This window comes from Herpailurus yagouaroundi, unplaced genomic scaffold (genome assembly GCF_014898765.1).
Source record: "Herpailurus yagouaroundi ecotype Mexico unplaced genomic scaffold, PumYag 379, whole genome shotgun sequence".
Taxonomy (NCBI): domain Eukaryota; kingdom Metazoa; phylum Chordata; class Mammalia; order Carnivora; family Felidae; genus Herpailurus; species Herpailurus yagouaroundi.
In genome coordinates this window covers 735100-754183 of record NW_024412596.1, presented here as the reverse complement: position 1 = coordinate 754183, position 19084 = coordinate 735100, and the positions used below count along the sequence as shown (strand labels likewise).

General features: G+C 49.9%; 1 protein-coding gene and 1 pseudogene across 6 annotated transcripts in view; one reads left to right on the top strand and one right to left on the bottom strand.

Moving 5' to 3' along the window:
- Window positions 1–19084, top strand: part of ITGAL (integrin subunit alpha L) — a 43180-nt gene that overhangs the window by 10302 nt on the left and 13794 nt on the right. For 5 of the 6 annotated variants that reach the window (XM_040463234.1, XM_040463237.1, XM_040463236.1 and 2 more), the window contains 14 exons: window positions 866–1001; window positions 1156–1306; window positions 5350–5423; window positions 5504–5636; window positions 9517–9671; window positions 9994–10131; window positions 10592–10789; window positions 10936–11066; window positions 12592–12752; window positions 12840–12991; window positions 14313–14402; window positions 17640–17696; window positions 17790–17863; window positions 18203–18344. In XM_040463234.1, the coding sequence (XP_040319168.1) occupies window positions 866–1001; window positions 1156–1306; window positions 5350–5423; window positions 5504–5636; window positions 9517–9671; window positions 9994–10131; window positions 10592–10789; window positions 10936–11066; window positions 12592–12752; window positions 12840–12991; window positions 14313–14402; window positions 17640–17696; window positions 17790–17863; window positions 18203–18344 (1792 nt within the window). The remainder of the gene's footprint in view (window positions 1–865; window positions 1002–1155; window positions 1307–5349; window positions 5424–5503; window positions 5637–9516; window positions 9672–9993; window positions 10132–10591; window positions 10790–10935; window positions 11067–12591; window positions 12753–12839; window positions 12992–14312; window positions 14403–17639; window positions 17697–17789; window positions 17864–18202; window positions 18345–19084) is intronic. The other variant, XM_040463235.1, reaches the window with a different exon arrangement.
- Window positions 3024–4409, bottom strand: LOC121022237 (40S ribosomal protein S27-like; annotated as a pseudogene).

Below are 19084 nucleotides of genomic sequence, written 5' to 3'. Positions count from 1 at the left end.
CCCAAAGCAGGTCATGTCATAAGTCAGGGGTTGTAGACCTGCTACTCTTGGGTTAATTGTCCATCTCTGTTGGCTGTGGGGTGGGGAGGGAAGGATCAGATGGTACACATAGAGCTGCTGTCCCAACAGAAGCCGTGGGCACCCTCTCTTGCTTCAGAAGGAGGCTGTGGACAGGTGGGACTTTGGAGCCTTGGCCTGTCCGACATTCAGTACTCCCGTCCTCCTTTTATGTCACATGCACTGAGTTCCTACTCTGTCAGGAGCCAGGGATACAGAAGCAAATCAGACGTGGTCCTTCCTGGAGGAACTCGCGGTTTGGGGAAAACTGACATGGAAACAAGTCACTTCAGTCCCCTGGGAGACTTGCTGTAGCAGAGGTCTACAGGTGGCCTGGCGATGGTGGGGGAGGCAGGGTGGATAGGGGGTGCTAGATTAGCTTGCTCTGGAAAAGTGACTTCCCAGTTTTCTCCAGCCGTGGAGCCCGTTTTCCGCACTGAAATCTCACCTGGATCCCCAGCATGTCTAACTGGTGAAAGAGTAGTTGCATGTGGTTGAACTGGAGCGTAGGAAGCCCAGATAGCTCCTCAGAAAACCTCCCTGTCGCTGCCCATGGGCTGTGGGGACAGCCCCCTGGCCGCCCAGAATTCTGTGGAAGAGCAGGGTCAGGAGGAGAGGTGTGGCAGCAAGGGCGAGGTAGGGTTAGGTAGGCGGTTCAGAAGAGAACTTTGAAGGCTGGGAATACCTGCCTGGGGGATGGGAGAAGGGCTTTTGCATAATCAGCAGGACAGTGACTTAATGAGCGGGATGAGTCAGGGAGACCATGATCTGGAGGAGTCTTTCACATCGCCCGCCTTCCTGGACACAGGGAAAAGGTGTTCCGGCAAGACCGGGGGGCCCGGCCAGATGCCACCAAAGTGCTTATCATCATCACTGACGGGGAAGCCACTGACTCAGATCAGAACATTGACTCAGCCAAAGACATCATCCGCTACATCATTGGGGTACGGGCCCTGGCCCCTGGCTTGTCCCCTCTTTCCTCTCCTGTTCCTGAACCCCCACTCCCCTTTCTCCTTGGGGCCAGCGCTTTGTGAAAATATTAGAAAATTGGTCTGTGATTCTGGGAATGCCAGCTCTCCACTCTTTACTCCCTCACAGATCGGAAAGCATTTTGAAACCAAGGAAAGTCAGGAAACGCTCCACAAGTTTGCCTCAAAACCTGCAAAGGAGTTTGTAAAGATTCTGGCCACGTTCGAGAAGCTTAAAGATCTGTTCACTGAGCTGCAAAAGAAGATCTATGCCATTGAGGGTGAGTGGCTGACCCGGGGAGAGAGAGTCTGGGAAGTTGTTTACAGAAACACTTCTGGGACATCAGACTAGAGACACAGTAATAATAACGCGCGCTTATGGAGTATCTAATGCTGTGTCAAGAGCTCTCCTGGAATAGGACCTCAGGAGGAAATTTAGGAGAGGATGCTTTAAGGACCAGCCTCTGTTTCCCTCTGAAATTCCATCTTCTTTGGAAAGCTCAGCTTGGTCTGGGGTGGAGCCAGAATTGACCCCTATTTTGCTGGTGTCAACCGAGGGCTCTGAAAAGACTATAATTCCGCCCCCTCCTCTGCCAGCTCCCTCATTTTTACTTATCTTCAAATTACTTAAGACGGGCAAGTGGACAGCGGCTGAGCGCAGGGAGCCCATGGGCCCTATTGGCCCAGAATAAAAGGTTATGACTGTAGCCTCTGGATAGAACACTTGCCTTGGAAGGGTAATTCCCCAGGAATCCTAGTCTGCTGAAAGGTACATGATTCTTTCTGGGAAGGCCCCTTTGCTAGGACACAGGCTTGGTGTTCAGTTCAGTTGAAGAAGCAATGTATATATCGATTTTTAAAATATTTATTTATTTTTGAGAGACAGAGTGAGACAGAGCACGAGCAGGGGAGGGGCAGAGAGAGAAGGAGACACAGAATCTGAAGCAGCCTCCAGGCTCTGAGTAAGGCGTCAGCCCAGAGCCTGACACGAGGCTTGAACCCACAAACCGTGAGATCATGACCTGAGCCGAAGTCGGGCGCTCAACCGACTGAGCCACCCAGGCTCCCCGAAGCTATGTATATATAACGGGATTGGGTAGACCACTCAAGAATCCACTCTGTCGGGGGGCCTGGGTGGCTCAGTTAGTTAAGTGTCTGACTCTGGATTTTGACTCAGGTCACGATCATGAGTTTGAGCCCCTCATCAGGCTCCAGGCTAACAGTGTGGAGCCTGCTTCGGATTCTCTCTCTTCCTCTCTCTCTCTCTCTCTCTGCCCCTCCCTACTCTTTCTCTCTCTCTCAAAATAAATAAATAAACTTAAAAAAAAAAAAAAAAAAAAGAATCCGTTCTGCCTGTGCTGTGTGACCTCAGCCAGGTCAGTTTCTCTCCCTGAGGCTCTTTCTCTGCTGAATGGGGATAATACCAATCTCACAGCACTGGAAGGTTTAACTGTTGTTTTAGTTTCCTAGGGCTGCTGTAACAGAGTACCAAAAACTGAGTGGCTTAACGCAACAGAAATTTACCATCTTGCAGTTCTGGAGGCCAGAAGTCAGAAATGAAGTGTTCAGCAGGGGCGTGCTCTTTCTGATGGTTCTAGGAGAGAGTGCTTCCTTGCCTCTCCTAACTTCCAGTGTTCGCCCACAGTCCCTAGCATCCCTTGGCTTGTAGCTGCATCCCTCCTGCCACCTGGCCATCTTCTCTCTGTGTGTGTCTGTCTCTCTGTGTCCAAATTTCCCTTTTTTATAAGGACACCAGTCATATTGGATCAAGGCCTACCCTGATGACTTCATTTTAGTTTAATTACACTGCAAAGACCCTATTTCCAGACAAGGCCACATTCTGAAGTACTAGGGGTTAGAACGTGAAAATATCTTTTTTTACAGAACACAGTTCAGGCCCTAACCACTGCTTAGCAAAGTGCTTGGTACCTCGTAGGCTGTGTACAAATCGAGCTCTGATCCCCTATCCTGGCCTGCCTTTCCTCATGCTCCAGATCATATTTTATTTTATTTATTTTATTCTATTCTATTCTATTCTATTCTATTCTATCTTATTTTATTATTATTTTTTTTAATCCTAAATCTGTTTGTTGGGATAGTTCCCCACTCATGTTGACTCGGGGCTTTTAGTGCTGCTTCCATCTAAAGGAGCATCCTTCCGTGAGCCTTGCTTGTCCTTCTGTCGGCTGGCACAGGACGGTGGAGCAGCCCCAGACAGCACCACCGTCTGCACGTGGCTGAACATGGTCGTGATTTTGTAGCATCCTGGGCACTTCACGCCCGTGAAGTAGGAGTTGGGGCTCTGCACCAGGCACTTCTTCTTGGGCTTCCTCTCCTCCTCTTCCGGGGACGGGAGTAGGAGGTCCTTCGCGAGAGGCATGTTGTCTTGGGCAGGTCAGCACTGCCAGAAAGTCTCCAGATCGTATTTCAGATGTCCCTGCCTCTGACAAGCTCTCACTGAACTTGAGTCTAGGTTGGGTGTCGTGGTAACGGCTGTGTGTTCCCTATCCTGGCCCCTGAGACTTCCGTTGTATTGAATCATCCGCTCCGTGTCTGCCTCCCACGCCACACTGTGAGGTCTGTCATGGCAAGCATTGTGTCTGCCTTTTGACCGTTGTATCCATGGCACCAAATATTTAGTTGTTCTAAACTTTTTTTAAGAGTGAATGAACAAATCTTCACAGTAATCAGTGCGTTTCTTGAAAGCTTACAGGTAATAGACAGTTTATCTGTATCATTTAATTCATTGCTCTCAGGAGCCTTGCAAGGCTGGTGGGATGATTTTCATTGTATTAATTCATGCTTGCACCAACCAGGTACCGGGGGCCATGAACAAGGCACTCAGGGGTAGTGTCAACATGGAGCTCGTATTCGGGTTGGATAAAGAAAAAAAAAAAAAACCAAACAGGATAATTAGAGATTATGATAAGTGCTATAAAGAAAATGAATAAGTTGGATAGAAAGGTTTATGGGGGAGTGGGGGAAGCCACTATAGATAGGTTTTTCAAGGAAGGCCTTTCTAGATGCCTTTTTGTTTTCTTTAATGGAGGTGAAATTCACTCTGAGATGACATTTGAGCCAAGACACGAAAGATGAGAATCAAACAGCCATGTGAGGAATGTGGGCAAAGAGCCTTATCATCAGCTCAGGGGCCCGGAGGTGGGGGATGGGCAGGCAAGCTGGAGGAACATAAAAAGGTCATGGTGATAGCAGTGTGGTGAGTAAATGAGAGAAGGTTGGAGAGAGAGGCAAGGGCCTTCCATTTCCTCATCAGTAGCTTGGGTTTTAATCTAAAGAGCGATGGCAGGGGTGCCTGGGTGGCTCAGTCGGTTAAGCATCCAACTCTTGATTTCAGCTCAGGTCATGATCTCATGGTTTGTGGGTTTGAGCCCTGAGTTGGGCTCCGTGCTGAGAGTGCAGAGCCTGCTTGAAATTCTTTCTCCTTCTGTCTCTCTGCCCCTCCCCCCTCTCAAAAATAAATAAACATTTAAAAATATGTTTTTTAAATAAACAACAAAGAGCAATGGCAAGTAATGAAGAGCTTTTTAAGAAAGGGAAATGTGTGGTCTGATATACATTTTTTAAAAAGATTACTCCAGGGGCGCCTGGGTGGCTCGGTGGGTTAAGCGTCTAACTCTTGGTTTCCACTCGGGTCATGATCTCACAGTTCGTGAGTTCAAGCCCCACATCGGGCTCCTTGCTGTCAGTGCAGAGCCCTCTTGGGATTCTCTCTCCCTCTCTCCCTGGCCCTCCCCCGCTTGTTGTCTCTCTCTCTCTCTCTCTCTCTCTCTCTCTCAAAATAACTAACTAAATGTTAAAAATAAAAAAAAAATTTTAAAAAGAAAGATTACTCCAGCTTGCTCTGTGGAAAATAGACATGACAAGAAGAAAGAAGTCAGAGACCAAGTAAGTAAGCTGCAGTAGCCAGGCGAGGGAGCAGAGTGGCTTGGACCCTTGTGGCAGCAATACTGACCCTTCAGAGAAGGGGGCAGACGCATTGAAGGTAGAACCATCCTGACTTGGTGATGTGTTGGAGGAAGAACAGGAAGGGGAGAATCAGTCTGGTTCGCCAGGAGGGGTGGGGGCTCCAGCCCTTGCAGCGGGGAAGCCTGAGCGGGAACAGAACTCCAGGGCTCCATCTTGGCCGTGCCGAGTCTGGGGCTTGTGCACTTGTGCCTAAGTCACTGCCCAGTCTGACTGTGATATGGGCTCTTCCTTCTGTGTCCGAAGGTCGGTCCCATGCTTCTTTCTCAGTCTTTTCTCCAGTATCACTGTCCCTGCTGCTCCCTGGGGGTCCACCCATGCTCTTTACCTTGTCCCCCAGGCACGAGCAAACAGGACCTGACATCTTTCAACATGGAGCTGTCCTCCAGTGGGATCAGCGCTGACCTCAGCCAGGTGAGTGGCGGGCCTGAAGCAGGGGGCTGGCGGACGTTATGGGAATGTGGCTGAGCCCGCTCGTCTCCTTCCCTGGGCAGGGTCATGGTGTCGTGGGGGCAGTCGGAGCCAAGGATTGGGCTGGGGGCTTTCTAGACATGGATGCCAAACTGCAGGATGATAGATTTGTTGGGAATGAACCGCTGACACCAGAAGCAAGAGCAGGATATTTAGGTAAGTACTTTTCTTTTCTGCTGGGTTCTTTTGATCTTAGGGGCCAGAGTCACTGAGACCAACTTTCAAAATAATAATGAAAGCAATTAAGCAACCAGCATGAACAAACTCAGAGTTTAAATATAGCCGTAACATGGGGCGCCTGGGTGGCGCAGTCGGTTAAGCGTCCAACTTCAACCAGGTCACGATCTCGCGGTCCGTGAGTTCGAGCCCCGCGTCGGGCTCTGGGCTGATGGCTCGGAGCCTGGAGCCTGTTTCCGATTCTGTGTCTCCCTCTCTCTCTGCCCCTCGCCCGTTCATGCTCTGTCTCTCTCTGTCCCGAAAATAAATAAACGTTGAAAAAAAAAAAAATTAAAAAAAAAAAATATATAGCCGTAACATTCTTAATTTTTCCCCTAGTAGCTCCTCTGCTGTGTAGTAATCATGTTTTTATTTTGTGTATTTTATGATGGTTAGACAGCGGGTTTTTTAAAATTTTTTTTAATGTTTATTTATTTTTGCAAGAGAGAGTGAGAATGTGCAAAAGGGGGAGGGGGAAAGAGAGACACAGAATCCAAAGCAGGCTCCAGGCTCTGAGCTGTCAGCACAGAGCCAGACACAGGGCTCAAGCTCAGAAACCGTGAGATCATGACCTGAGCCAAAGTCAGACGCTTAACTGACTGAGCTACCCAGGTGACCGTGATGCTTGGATATCTTGAGGCCTTATGAATCCTGGAGAGACTGCCCCTGCCAGGGCTAGCTAGTTCCCACAGAGAGTAAACAAGTGACCTGTGAGCAGGCCTTCCACATGCCAACCAGCCAGCCCTGAGCCTGTATTCCCAACCACGTCCTTTACCATACCTTTCACACACCAAGCCCATATTCTCCCTGACCTAAATCTCTAGTCAGCCAAGGACCAGCTCTATAGACCAGAGCCGGCCAACATTGTTCAAACCATCCCATCCTAAGCTTGCTCAAGCTGGCCTATGCTACCTCACATTCCTTCCTACCAAAAGCACAATAAGGGCTCTGGGCCATTTTCTCGTCTCTCCTTCTGCTTCCTCACTGACCCTGGTGCTTCTGCCACGTGGCCCTGCATGGCCTGTCGTGCCCATGCCTCCTGCTATGGAGAGCTGTGCATAATAAACTTCTTTCAATGGCAGCGAACCTCTCTGTGTCATCTTTGTGTCTTACCCATAAATTGAATCCCAGATACGTTTTTTTTTTTCTAACATTTACTTCTTATTGAGAGATAGAGACAGACAGAGCATGAGCATTGGAGGGGCAGAGAGAGGGGGAAACACAGAATCCGAAGCAGGCTCCAGGCTCTGAGTTGTCAGCACAGAGTCCGATGCGCGGCTCGAACCCACAAACCATGATATCATGGCCTGAGCTGGAGTCAGACGCTTAACCGACTGAGCCACCCAGGTGCCCCTTTCATATACCCTTCTGAGGGAGACTGCTCTCCACAATTTTTTCTTTTTTCTTTCGATATTCTTTACTGAGTATTATGTGTCAGGCACTGTTTTCTTGTTTTTTCCTTTTTTTATTTTAGAGAGAGAGAGAGCTAGTGAGCATGTGAGTCAGGGAGAGGGGCAGAGGGAGAGAAAGAGAATCTTAAGCAGGTTCCATGCTCAGTGCGGCACCTGATGCAGGGCTCGATCCCCCGACCCTGGAATCGTGATCTGAGCCAAAATCAAGAGTTGGGCGCTTGGGGCACCTGGGTGGCTCACTCGGTTAAGCATCCAACTTCTGCTCAGGTCATGATCTCATCGTTCATGAATTCGAGCCCCACGTCAGACCCTGTGCTAACAGCTCAGAGCCTGGAGCCTGCTTTGGATTCTATGTCTCCCTCTCTTTCAGTCCCTCCCCTGCTCACACTCTGTTGGTCTCTCTCTCTCAAAAATAAATAAACCGTAAAAAAAAAAATTTTTTTTAAGTTGGACACTCAACCAACTGAGCCATCTGCATCAGGGGCATCAGGCATCACGCGGGTGCCCCTGCCAGGCACTGTTCTAAGTGCATGGGATGTATTGACATATTTTATCTTAGTTTATCTCATTTTATTCTTATAACAACCCTGCGAGTATTTTTATTACCTTTATTTTATAGATGAAGGAGCTGAGCCCAGGAGAGTTTAAATAACTTGCCCAGGGTCACAAAACTAGTAGGTGGAACCCAGGTAGTGTAGCCCCAAAGTCTGTGCTGGTAACCACCACACTTACCGTTATAGCTTCTACCCTAGTGCCTTCAGGGTGCTTTTGTGTCCCCCAGTATACTGCAAGCTAGCTGGCGGTTTCACTCACTGAAGAAGAAATAACCCGAAGTTTAATCTCTAGTTAAGCACCTGTCACATTAGACACACACACATACACACACACACACACACTGCATATATACATAATATATATATGGAGAGAGGGAGGGAGGGACAGAGGGATGTGATTATAGATGTATATATGTATGTGTATTTTATATGTATATATAGGTATATGATTGCGTATATATAACTTTGTGCCAACTATACTTCAAAAAGAAAACTTTCAACTCCTGCTAAAAAAATAAAAATAAAAAATAAATATAATCTTGGGTGCCTGTGATGCCACTATCCTTCAGATCTTAGTTTAGATATCACTAGCATAGCACTAAGCATTTTATATCCGTGGTCTTCTTTAATCCTCAAAACCACCTTATGAGGTTCCTATTATCCCATTATTTAGATGAGAAAACTGAGTCTACAGCTATACCACCCTGAACGCGCCCGATCTCGTCTGATCTCGGAAGCTAAGCAGGGTCGGGCCTGGTTAGTACTTGGATGGGAGACGAGAAAACTGAGCCTCAGTAGCGAGGCATAATCGATTCAAGATCACACAGCTAGGAAGTATCAGCACAAGGAATAATAACCTCGTCTCTGATTTCAAAGGACAAGTTCCTAACCCCTGTGCTTCAGGAATGTTCACAAATGAATGGGAAAGTGGTTCAGCCTCTTCGCCCTTCCTGTCTGTGCCATATCATCTCAGTTGTCTCTGTTTTCTCACTCACTTGCAACTACTCTAAGCAGAGAAGATGAAATTGAGTCAGTCATCTCTTGAATCAGAGTATTCCTACTAGGTGGATCTTGGCTCAAGCCCAATCCCTGGTCCGGTTTCCTGCAGCATTTCCTCAGACGTTCCAGCAACGAAAAAACCTTGCCGCACACACTAGCAATGAAGTAGGAAGATAGCCTGGAGTGATAACTTCAAACAAATTTTTTTCAGGTCTCCTGCTCTATTTTTAATGTCCGCGCAGATTTTGCACTCTTCTTGCTAATATATCTCATTGTATTTTTTGATTTTTAAGAAGTGTAGGGGCGCCTGGGTGGCTCAGTTGGTTAAGCTTCTGACTCTTGATCTCAGCGCAGGTCATGATCTCACAGTTCATGAGATGGAGCCCTGTGTCAGGCTCTGCGCTGGTTGGGATTCTCTCTCTTTCTTTCTCTCTCTCTCCCTCTGCCCCTCCTCTGCTCCCAATCTCTCTCTCTCTCAAAACCATAAAGTAAAAACAACAACAAGTCAAATGTGTAGTCTCCCTTACCAACCTTCAGGTCAGCTGAGCCTCGGGAAGATGTGCCGTGGTTACCCTGTTCTGCATGGCTGCTCTTTCCTTGCATGTTGTCCAGTTTGACAAATGCAACCTTCGACCAGGATGGCGGGATTTGTGCCACGAGAAGCATGTGGCTGCTCTTCTCAGGAGAAGGTTCTCTAGCTGTTTCAATGTAGCTTTGCTACTAACCCGGTTTTCCAGTCTCTGCCCTGTTTGCCCCTGGGTTTTACCTTTGTGTTCCTTTGTGTGCAGCCATTGTGTTCCTAATTCCAAGCACCAGCCCCCTCCCATTCTCTCATTCTCTCCCCCCACCCCACAGGTTACACCGTGACCTGGCTGCCCTCCGACAAAACCCTCACATCCCTGCTGGCGGTTGGAGCCCCCCGATACCAGCATGTGGGGCGGGTGCTGCTGTTCCAGGAGCTGAAGGGCAGAGGACACTGGATCCAGGTCCAGAAAATAGACGGGATCCAGGTGAGCATGGCCGTAGGGGATCAGGGACGCATGGGGCACTGGTCATGCTCCCCACCGTCTGCTAGCAGGCCCTGTGCCAAGCACTGTTAGGTTCGGTCCTCACAAAGCCCTCTGAGGTAAGCTTTGTCACCTCTACTTCCCAGTTGAAGAAACTGAACCTCAGAGAACCCACCTTGTCCTAATTCATACAGGTGCTAGGTGGGGGGAGTCCAGGACTTCAACTTTCATTTGCGGGATTGGAGTAAGACAGACATGGTCCAGCTGAGGGGAGGCAGGTGTCCAGCTTGCAGGTGCTTCCTCAAACGTCTTCCTCTCCCTGCAGATTGGCTCTTATTTCGGTGGCGAGCTGTGTGGCGTTGACATGGACCAAGACGGGGAGACAGAGTTGCTGCTGATTGGAGCCCCCCTGTTCTATGGGGAGCAGAGGGGAGGCAGGGTGTTTGTCTACCAGAGAAAACAGGTGGGGACCAGGACCCTGACCTGAAGGGGTGGGAGAAACAGATCCCCCCGGCTGATCCAGGTCCCAGCTATTCTGAAAGGCTTTCTCTGTCTGATCATGGTGAATCAGATCTTTAGAACAACCGACAGATAATCGCTGATCCTTGGGTGGGTGGGCTGTGTGCAAGTGTCAAACCTTCTATTTATAAGAGACCTCATTTGGTCCTCCAAGTCACCTTTTGAGTAGCTCTGAGCTTTCTTTCATAAACGGGAGCGCTGCTGGGTCACTTTCCAAAGCCCCAAGGTCACACAGACAGCAAGGGGTGGAGCTGGGCCCTGAGCCCGGATGAGTCTGCCAGCACCATACCGATTCTTTGAGGGACCATGTCTGACCTTTCTTCAGCGTTCTTCCTGTTCGCGGTGCCCCACCCTGCGAATGCTTGCAGAGTGACTGAGTGACCTGTCACTTTGCTCCTTCCCAGCTGGGGTTCGAAGTGGTCTCAGAACTGCAGGGGGATCCTGGCTACCCTCTCGGGAGATTTGGAGCAGCGATCACAGCCCTGACCGACATCAATGGGGATGAGCTGGCGGACGTGGCTGTGGGGGCCCCTCTGGAGGGGCAGGGGGCTGTGTACATCTTCAACGGGCAGCATGGTGGGCTGAGCCCCCAGCCAAGCCAGGTGAGAGGCACCCTGCCCGCCAACCAAAATCTCTTCCCAGGCACCCAGAAGCCTCCAAGCCCAGACCCCACTCCCCAGCCCAACTCTTCCTCCCACCCTGGCCTGTCCTCTCCCTAGCTTAGCATGAATTTTTCTCTTGGTCTCAGCGGATAGAAGGGGCCCAGGTGTTCTCAGGAATTCGGTGGTTTGGACGCTCCATTCATGGGGTGAAAGACCTTGGAGGAGATGGCCTGACAGATGTGGCTGTGGGAGCGGAAGGGCAGGTGATCATACTCAGGTAAGACGGGACTGCTAATCATCCTTGGAGCAGTTACTATGTAGCAGGACTCTTTTGGTCCTCCCCCAACCCTGTCACATAGGTACCCTTCCTATACAGGCTTCATGTCTTACTCCAGTTTATTTATTTATTTATTTTTAATGTTTATTTATTTTTGAGAGAGAGAGACACAGAGCACAAGCTAGGAGGGGCAGAGAGAGAGGGAGACACAGAATCTGAAGCAGGACCCAAGCTCCGAGCTGTCGGCACAGAGCCCGACGTGGGGCTCAAACTCACAAACCGTGAGATCACGACCTGAGCCGAAGTCAGACGCTTAGCCCACCGAGCCACCCAGGCGCCCCTGTCTTACTCCAGTTTAAACAGCTACAATTCAGTGACAGACTGGGATTTGAACCCAGGCCTGTCTGACATTAAAGATCCTGTGATGGCTTTAGAACCTGGTCACCTGGATTCAGGCTGAAGCTCTGCCATTTACTTCTTGGATGATCGCACCCCAGTCACTTAGCTTCTCAGGACCTCAATTTCCTCATCTTTGAACTGGTGAAGACATTTCCTGTCTTGACCATATCTTAGAGTTACTGGAGGCATCATGTAACATCATATAGTGAATAGACATTTACTGAGCACCTGCTGTGGAGGGCCGGGAGAGCGCAAGCGGGAGAGGTGCAGAGAGAGGGGGACAGAGATCCAAAGTGAGCTCTGTGCTGACAGGCTGACAGCAACGAGCCCGATGTGGGGCCCTAACCCACTAGCCACTAGATCATGAGCTGAGCTGAGGTCGGACACTCAACCGACTGAGCTGCCTAGGCACCCTAGCACCTGCTGTGTCTTAATACTGAACCAGCCATTGGGTACAGACCTTGTAGGTGGGGAAATATATAATACAAGATTAAACACACAAGTAGGTGATTGCAAATTGTGGTAAGTGCCATGGGGGAAGTGAACAGCGTTCTGTGAGACAGAAGACTAGGGGAGACTTATTCTAGATCGGGTGGCCAAGAAAGGCTTCTCTGAGGAGGTGATATTTGAGCTGGGACTTGAAAGATGAGAAGGAGCCAGGCTTGCAGAAATCTGGGATGAGAGCTTTCTAGGTAGAAAGCGCAGGATGTGCTGAGGCCATAAGGCAGGCAAACGTTTGACTTGGCGGGAACGTCAACCAAGGGAGAGGGTGGGAGGAAATAAGAGTGGAGAGGCAGCCAGTGTGGCATGGATAGTAACAAGTTTGGATTTTATTCTGAATATCATGTAGCATCAGTGAAGGGTTATAAGCATGGAAGTAGCTGCCTGTGTTTTCTCTTTCTGAAAGCTCATCCTTCCGTGTGGAAAGCAGATCAGAAGGTTGCTAGAAGAAACCGGGAAGCCCTAGTGAATTATAATTATTATTACCATTTCAAGGAGACAGGGACGTTGAGGGCTGCTTTCAGGAAGGAGAGTCCTCTGGACTCTGGTGGTTGGAGTCCCAGGTCTGACTGGGGACTGCAGTTGAGGCCGAGAGTGAGAGAGCTGGTGGTTTTCTGCCCTGCAGCTCCCGGCCTGTAGTAGATGTCCTCACTCTGATGTCCTTCTCCCCGGCTGAGATCCCAGTGCATGAAGTGGAATGCTCCTATTCAGCCAGTAACAAGAAGAAAGAAGGAGTTAACATCACAGTCTGTTTCCAGGTTAAGCCTATTACCCCCCAATTTCAAGGTCAGTGCCATTCTCCTGCTCCCCAGATGCAGGCTTATGGCCCCAGGATCTGCCACCATCCAACTCCTGCCTTTTCACCCTGCCCAGGGCACCTGGTTGCCACCCTCACTTACACTCTGCAGCTGGATGGCCATCGGACCAGAAGCCGGGGGCTGTTCCCAGGAGGTAGACGTGAACTCAGCAGGAACACAGAGGTCACCCAAGACGAGTCCTGCATCAAGTTCTGGTTCCACTTCCCGGTAAGGGAGCCATAGAGCTGCTATGCGAAGTGAGGGGGCGGCAGAACTGACTGCAGTGACAGGAGACACTGGGTGCAAGGCACAGCTCGGTCACGTCCCATGGGGTCGCAGGTCTCTTGGATCTCTCTATACTATCATTTCCTCTACTGTGTAATAGTGGTAATAATACCGTTGCATATTTTCTCTAGTCCTTAATCTATGTACGTCAGTGTTTTCAACATAATTACCATTGTAAAATACTTCCCATTTTTTCCCCTTTTTCCACCCATCATATATCAATGCTGCTACCTGGCTTTTCATAATTATTTTAATAGCTGCAGAATATTCAGTCACGTGTGCATCCTTATTTCCCAGGTACATGGTCATTTATTGCTAACATCCATCACAGAAAAAGTTTGGTTTTTTTTAATACCATTTGAACAACTGCCATAATACCCAAATTCTGTTTGCTTCTAACAGTCCTGTGTGAAGTAGGGATGGTGGTAAATTCTTCCAGTCTTTTAAATATTTCATAAGAGACAGAGTGTGGGATTGGTGTATAAGATTTTGAAATTTGTTTTCAATTTTTTGTTGTGGGAAGTTTCAAATCTATAAAAGCAGGAAAAAAATAGCTTAATGAACCCCCAAATACCCATCGCCCAGTGTCAACAATTCTGAGCTCACTTTCTCAGCTCGTTCATAGCTCCACTCAGTTCTCTTCTGCTTCCTTGCACCCCCCACCCACCCAAAGATTTGGAAATTTTCAACATAAATCTTCCAGAGAAGAAGTAGTATGTTATGATGGGAAGACCTTAGGCTTGGGAATTGGATGGACTGGGGCTCACTTCCTAGTGCTAGTCCTTAGGAAACTTGGGTCATCTCTTTTGAACTCATTCTCCTCATCTCTAATGTGGGAATAATAATGCCTACATCTTCGGGTTGGTAGGAATTCAGGTGAAGATGATTTGAGTGCCTACAAAGTGCCACTGTGAGGGACCAGTAATAACATAAAAGGCCAATCCCCAGCTCTGTTCTTGAGGAACTAGGATATTCTAGTTATTCTAGAATATTCTTTTCTAGTGCATACTTCGATAATGGCTGCCTAGAGCGGCCTGGCAGAGATTCAGGGGCTTTGGTCAGGACTCAGTGGGAAAAGTGGGGTGGTTGGTTAGTGGTGTCTGCCATGGGAATTGGGGCTGAGGGTGACACTCGTGCTGAGAAGTGACCCCGGACATTATAAACACCAGATACTAGAATCTCATCATTTGTAAAGTATAGGCAAGGTGAGCATTTAACTGGAAGGTTAAACTCACAACACAGGTGGTATTCTCATCACCCTCAGGTGTGCATTCAAGACCTCATCTCTCCCATCAACGTCTCCCTAAATTTCTCTCTCCGGGAAGAAGAAGGGACACCAAGGGACCAATGGCTGGTAAGAAGAGATCACCTAGGGGAATTGATAGGAAACTGAGGAGAGGAGAATTTCAGTTTAGCAAGACTGTATCATAGAGGAGTCTTTGGTTTTGAGTAATAGAAACCAAATACAGCTCACTTCAGCAGGAAGGGAACGTATGGGAGCTTGTATTTGGCCATTCAAGACTGGGAAGAAAGGGAGCCAGGGTGGAGGCGCCAGGGGCTCTTGAGGGGAAGGGATAATGGATGGACTCTTCAGGGCACGGCCCCTTCGGTGAACCTGCTCCAGGTCCCTGCCAAGCGTCAGCTTTCCACCTCACCAGGCCCCTAGCGCTGCTCAAAGTGTACACTCGAGGGGGGACACGGCACCCTGCCTAGCCTTACTCGTGGGAAGACAGGGCGCCCTGATCCGCCTTCCCACCCAAGCATATCCAGTTGAGAGCAGGTAGTTCCCTCAAAGCCAAATTGGGGTGTTCGTCATGGTGTCAAAGAAGAGGAAAACAGTATCTACCCTCATCTGCCGGACCGCATACTCCCTACCCGGGGCCAAAGCCAGATCTCATGTCCTCAAATCCTTGACACTCAGTGGTTTAGCTTCTGTCTGAAGGCAGCAGGGTCTGGTGGAAAGAGCCTGGGCGCCCCAGCCTGAAGATGTGGATTGGTTTTTCCTGGCATGAGCACATATGAGCAGGTTCCATCCCTCTCTGGGACTGTGTCCCCATCTGTAAAAGAAGTTCCGACCTCATGAGGCCTCTTCAGAGCTGGAGCGCGGTGGCTGCTAAGTGCACTCTTTCTCGTGGCTTTTGGCAGCATGCACCGAGCGCTCCCCCACGCGCGCTCACTCTCCTGAGATCTGATGAGGACGGTGACGTGCTCACCCCCCCCAGACGCTCATCATGCACTTAAGGGAAGTTGCTTGAGCACCTGCCTGTGCTAAGCCCTATTCGGGGCACTAGCTCCACTGGAGTAGACAAAACATGGTCCCTCCCCGGAAGGGGTTCACAGTCTGCTCTGGAGGCCAGACGAGTCAACAGACAGTTACAACATGCTGTGATAAGGCTGTGGTAAAGTTAGATACAGGGTGGCGGTACAATCTCACGCCACATGTTTGGGGGATAAGGAAAGTCTTCCCACAAGACGGGATCCTTAACGTCCCCAGCTAGAGAAGGGGGGTGGGCATTCAGCAAGATGGTGTAGTGTGAGCACAGGCAGTAAAGATGCCTGAGCTTGTGGGTTTTGGGAGCACGGCTCACTAGAAAGGGTAGAAGAGCACACCCCTTCCCTTTAAGTCTAGTTCCTGAGGGGCGCCTGGGTGGCTCAGTTGGTTAAGTGTCTGACTTCAACTCAGTTCATAACCTCGTGGTTCGTGGGTTCGAGCCCCACATCAGGCTCTGTGCTGACAGCTCGGAGCCTGGAGCCTATTTCAGATTCTTTGTCTCCCTCTCTCTCTCTGTTCCTCCCCCACTCATGCTCGCTCTCTCTCTCTCTCTCTCTCCCTCAAAAATAAATAAACAAAAAAAGACCAGTTCCTGGAAATCCACATGATTCTTTCATTTACATCTCATTGGTCAGAAATTGGTCATATGGCCACACCTAACTGCAAGGGAGACGGAGAAACAGAGTCTCCTGTCCAGGTGGCCATATGACCAGATAAAAAGTGGAGGCTCTATTTTAAGGGCAGATAGTGAGGAAGGATGTAAGGAGACAGCCAGCAATCTCTGCCGTTGACACTAATTTTTTTTAAGTTATATATTTTGAGAGAGCAAGCGCGAGAACTCGAGCACAAGCAGAGAGAAGGAGAGACAGAATGCCGAGCAGATTTCACACCATCAGCCCAGAGTTGATGCGGGGCTTGAACTCATGAACTATGAGATCATGACCCGAGCCGAGATCAAGAGCCTGACGCTTAACCAACTGCACCACCCAGGCGCCCCAATTTTTTTTTTTAAGCCAAGCTGTGTGGAGTAGGAACTCAGGGTAAAAAAGAGACCTGAGCCCAGAGTTGACAAGAAAGGCTTCCTGGGGGGAGCGTCATTGTTTCTGGATCTTTCAGAATGAGTAGCTTTTTGGGTAGGTGGATTGAGGAGAGGCAAAAGGAACAGCATAAGGAAAGGTGCAGTGGTACGTTCAAGGGAAATGCGGAGGTGGGCTTATCTTCTGGTAGAAGGACAACTGAGCAAGACAGAGACCCAGAATGCCCATTTGGGGACTGGCTGCAGTCTAGTGGGTAGCAGGAATCTGTGTTGAGCGTGGGTGGGAGCAGTCAGCAGAGGCTGCCGGGACTCAGGAGTCTGGTGGTTATTTGGCGGGTGGCCTGCAAGTGGAGGCTGGAGTCCTTCTAGAGCATTCAGCTTATAACTCATAAACACTTCTATGACCCCATTACCCTCAGGATAAAGTCCCAACTTTCAATCGTGGCTTGCAAGGCCCAGGGGAACCTAGACCCTGCTTCCATCTCCTGCCCCCGACACACAGCACAGCGGCTCGTCTGAGCATCTTCTTGTCACGTGCGCAGGCTCAACCTCCTGCCTTGTGCCTTTGTGTGGGGCCGTCCATTCTTGCCCCTCTCCATTCTCTTCATCTGGCTCTCTCCTGCCCATCCTTTAGATTTCAGTTGAGATCTGTTTCTTCAGGAAACTTCCCCAATCCCCATGTCGGGGGTAGGATTCGCTTCTACATGCTCTGAATATACCTGTATCTGTCCCATCAAACACTTGAAGATACCACGTCATTTCTCCCACCAGACTGGGGGCACAGCAGTGCAGTGTGTCTGTTTTGTCCTCTGGTGTATACCTGGTGCCCATAACAGGGCCTGGCCCAGAGCAGAAGCCCTGGAAATGTTGGGGAAAACTGGCCTTGATCTGAGAAGAGATGGACCTTTTCAGCAGGGAGATGGGGTTCGCAGAGGAGAAGCACAGTAAGAGTTAGTCATAGGCAGGCGAGCCCAGGGAAGGAGATGGGCTGGGAGGAGCTTTGGAGCTGCTGTGTCAAGGCCAAGATCTCCTGTTCAGGAGAACGGACACCCTGAGCCTCAGCTTTCCTCGAGGAGCTGCTGCCCGAGGGCTGCACAGGGTGGCCTTGGGCCGAGTCAGAAGGGTGAGGTCCCCCTGGGCAGGCGTTGGCTCCTAGGAGGGGCCAGCCAAGCCAACCCAGCTGAGCCCCAAGCCCTGAGCCCTCCTTCCAGCCCTCCTCCAAGAGTTCTGCTGCCTCAACTAACCTGTCTTATCTCCCGGCCCTCCCACCACTCCATGCTCAGCAGGGCCAGGACATTCAGCCCATCCTGAGACCCTTACCGCATGCAGAGACCAAGGAGGTAAGCAGGGACAAGGGGCAGCCGGAGAGGCCAGGGTCCCTCCCCAATGGGTCTGGGGCCTGAGCCTCCTAGTCTTTCTTCTTGGCCTTTCAGATCCCTTTTGAGAAGAACTGCGGGGAGGACAAGGAGTGTGAGGCGAACCTGAAGCTGTCCTTCTCCCCTGCGAGGTGAGGCTTCCAACCCCTTGGACCCTCCTGTTCCACCTGGTGTTTTCCTGAGGCAGCTCGTGTGCCAGAAAGGATAGGGGGCTCCGAGTCAGAAGACCCCCATCTGTACTCACTAGATCTGTCCTCTGGGGCTTAGCCCCCTGTCTGAGAAATTCACGTGCCTTGTGCACTCCTGGCAGGATTAGACAAGGTCACACCACTTAAAGCTTGTGCACAAGAGCTGGTTTTTGTGTATTTGTTTTTTCTAGCCTAGCAGATCCCTGCGTTCTGAAAGCCCCTGCCTGTGACCCTGCTTCCTTCACCTTGGCCCCTGTAACTTTTCTCTGGTCTTGCCCCAAGATCCAGAGCCCTACGTCTGACGCCCTCTGCCAGCCTCTCCGTAGAGCTGATGCTGAGTAACTTGAGAGAAGATGCCTACTGGGTCCAGCTCAACCTGAGCTTCCCCCAGGGACTCTCCTTCCGCAAAGTAGAGATACTCGAGGTGAGCACCCACACTGGTCCCTGCAGCTTCTGCTCCCCTCAAGGAGCCTCAGGCGGGCAGACAAGACAGCCTAAAGAGAGGCCAAAGCTGGCCTGCAGAAGGTTTAGGGACACATCCAACTTTTCAGCCTGATGACCACCCTCCAGCTGTGTGCCTGTGACACAAGGTTCACCCTCTGTGGGCCTCAGATTCCACCATCAGTGAGGCTGGGGCATCCGCAGGGTTAGTGAGGGGGTCACATGGAATGGAGACTGTGACACAGGCTTGTGGATCTGGTGACCAAGAAGGTGTGCATAGATACAGTAAACTCAAAGTCCTTCCCTCCTAAAGGTGACCGAAGTGTTTTTGCAGGATGGCCTGGATCATTTTATTTTTATTTTATTTTATTTTATTTTATTTTATTTTAATGTTTATTATTTATTTTAAGAGAGAAAACACAGCGGGGGAGTGGCAGAGAGAGGGAGAGAGGGAATCCCAAGCAGGTTCCACACTGTCAGCACAGAGCCTGACGCGGGGCTCGATCTTATGAACCATGATGTCATGACCTCAGCTGAAACCAAGAGTCAGGAACTTAACCGACTGAGCCACCCAGGCACCTCTTGGCCTGTATTTAAAAGTTGTTTTAGGGGCATCTGGGTGGCTCAGTGGTTAAGCACCTGACTCTTGGTTTTGGCTCAGGGCATGACCTCACAGGTTCGTGAGTTCAAACCCCGTGACACACTCTGTGCTGGCAGCTTGGA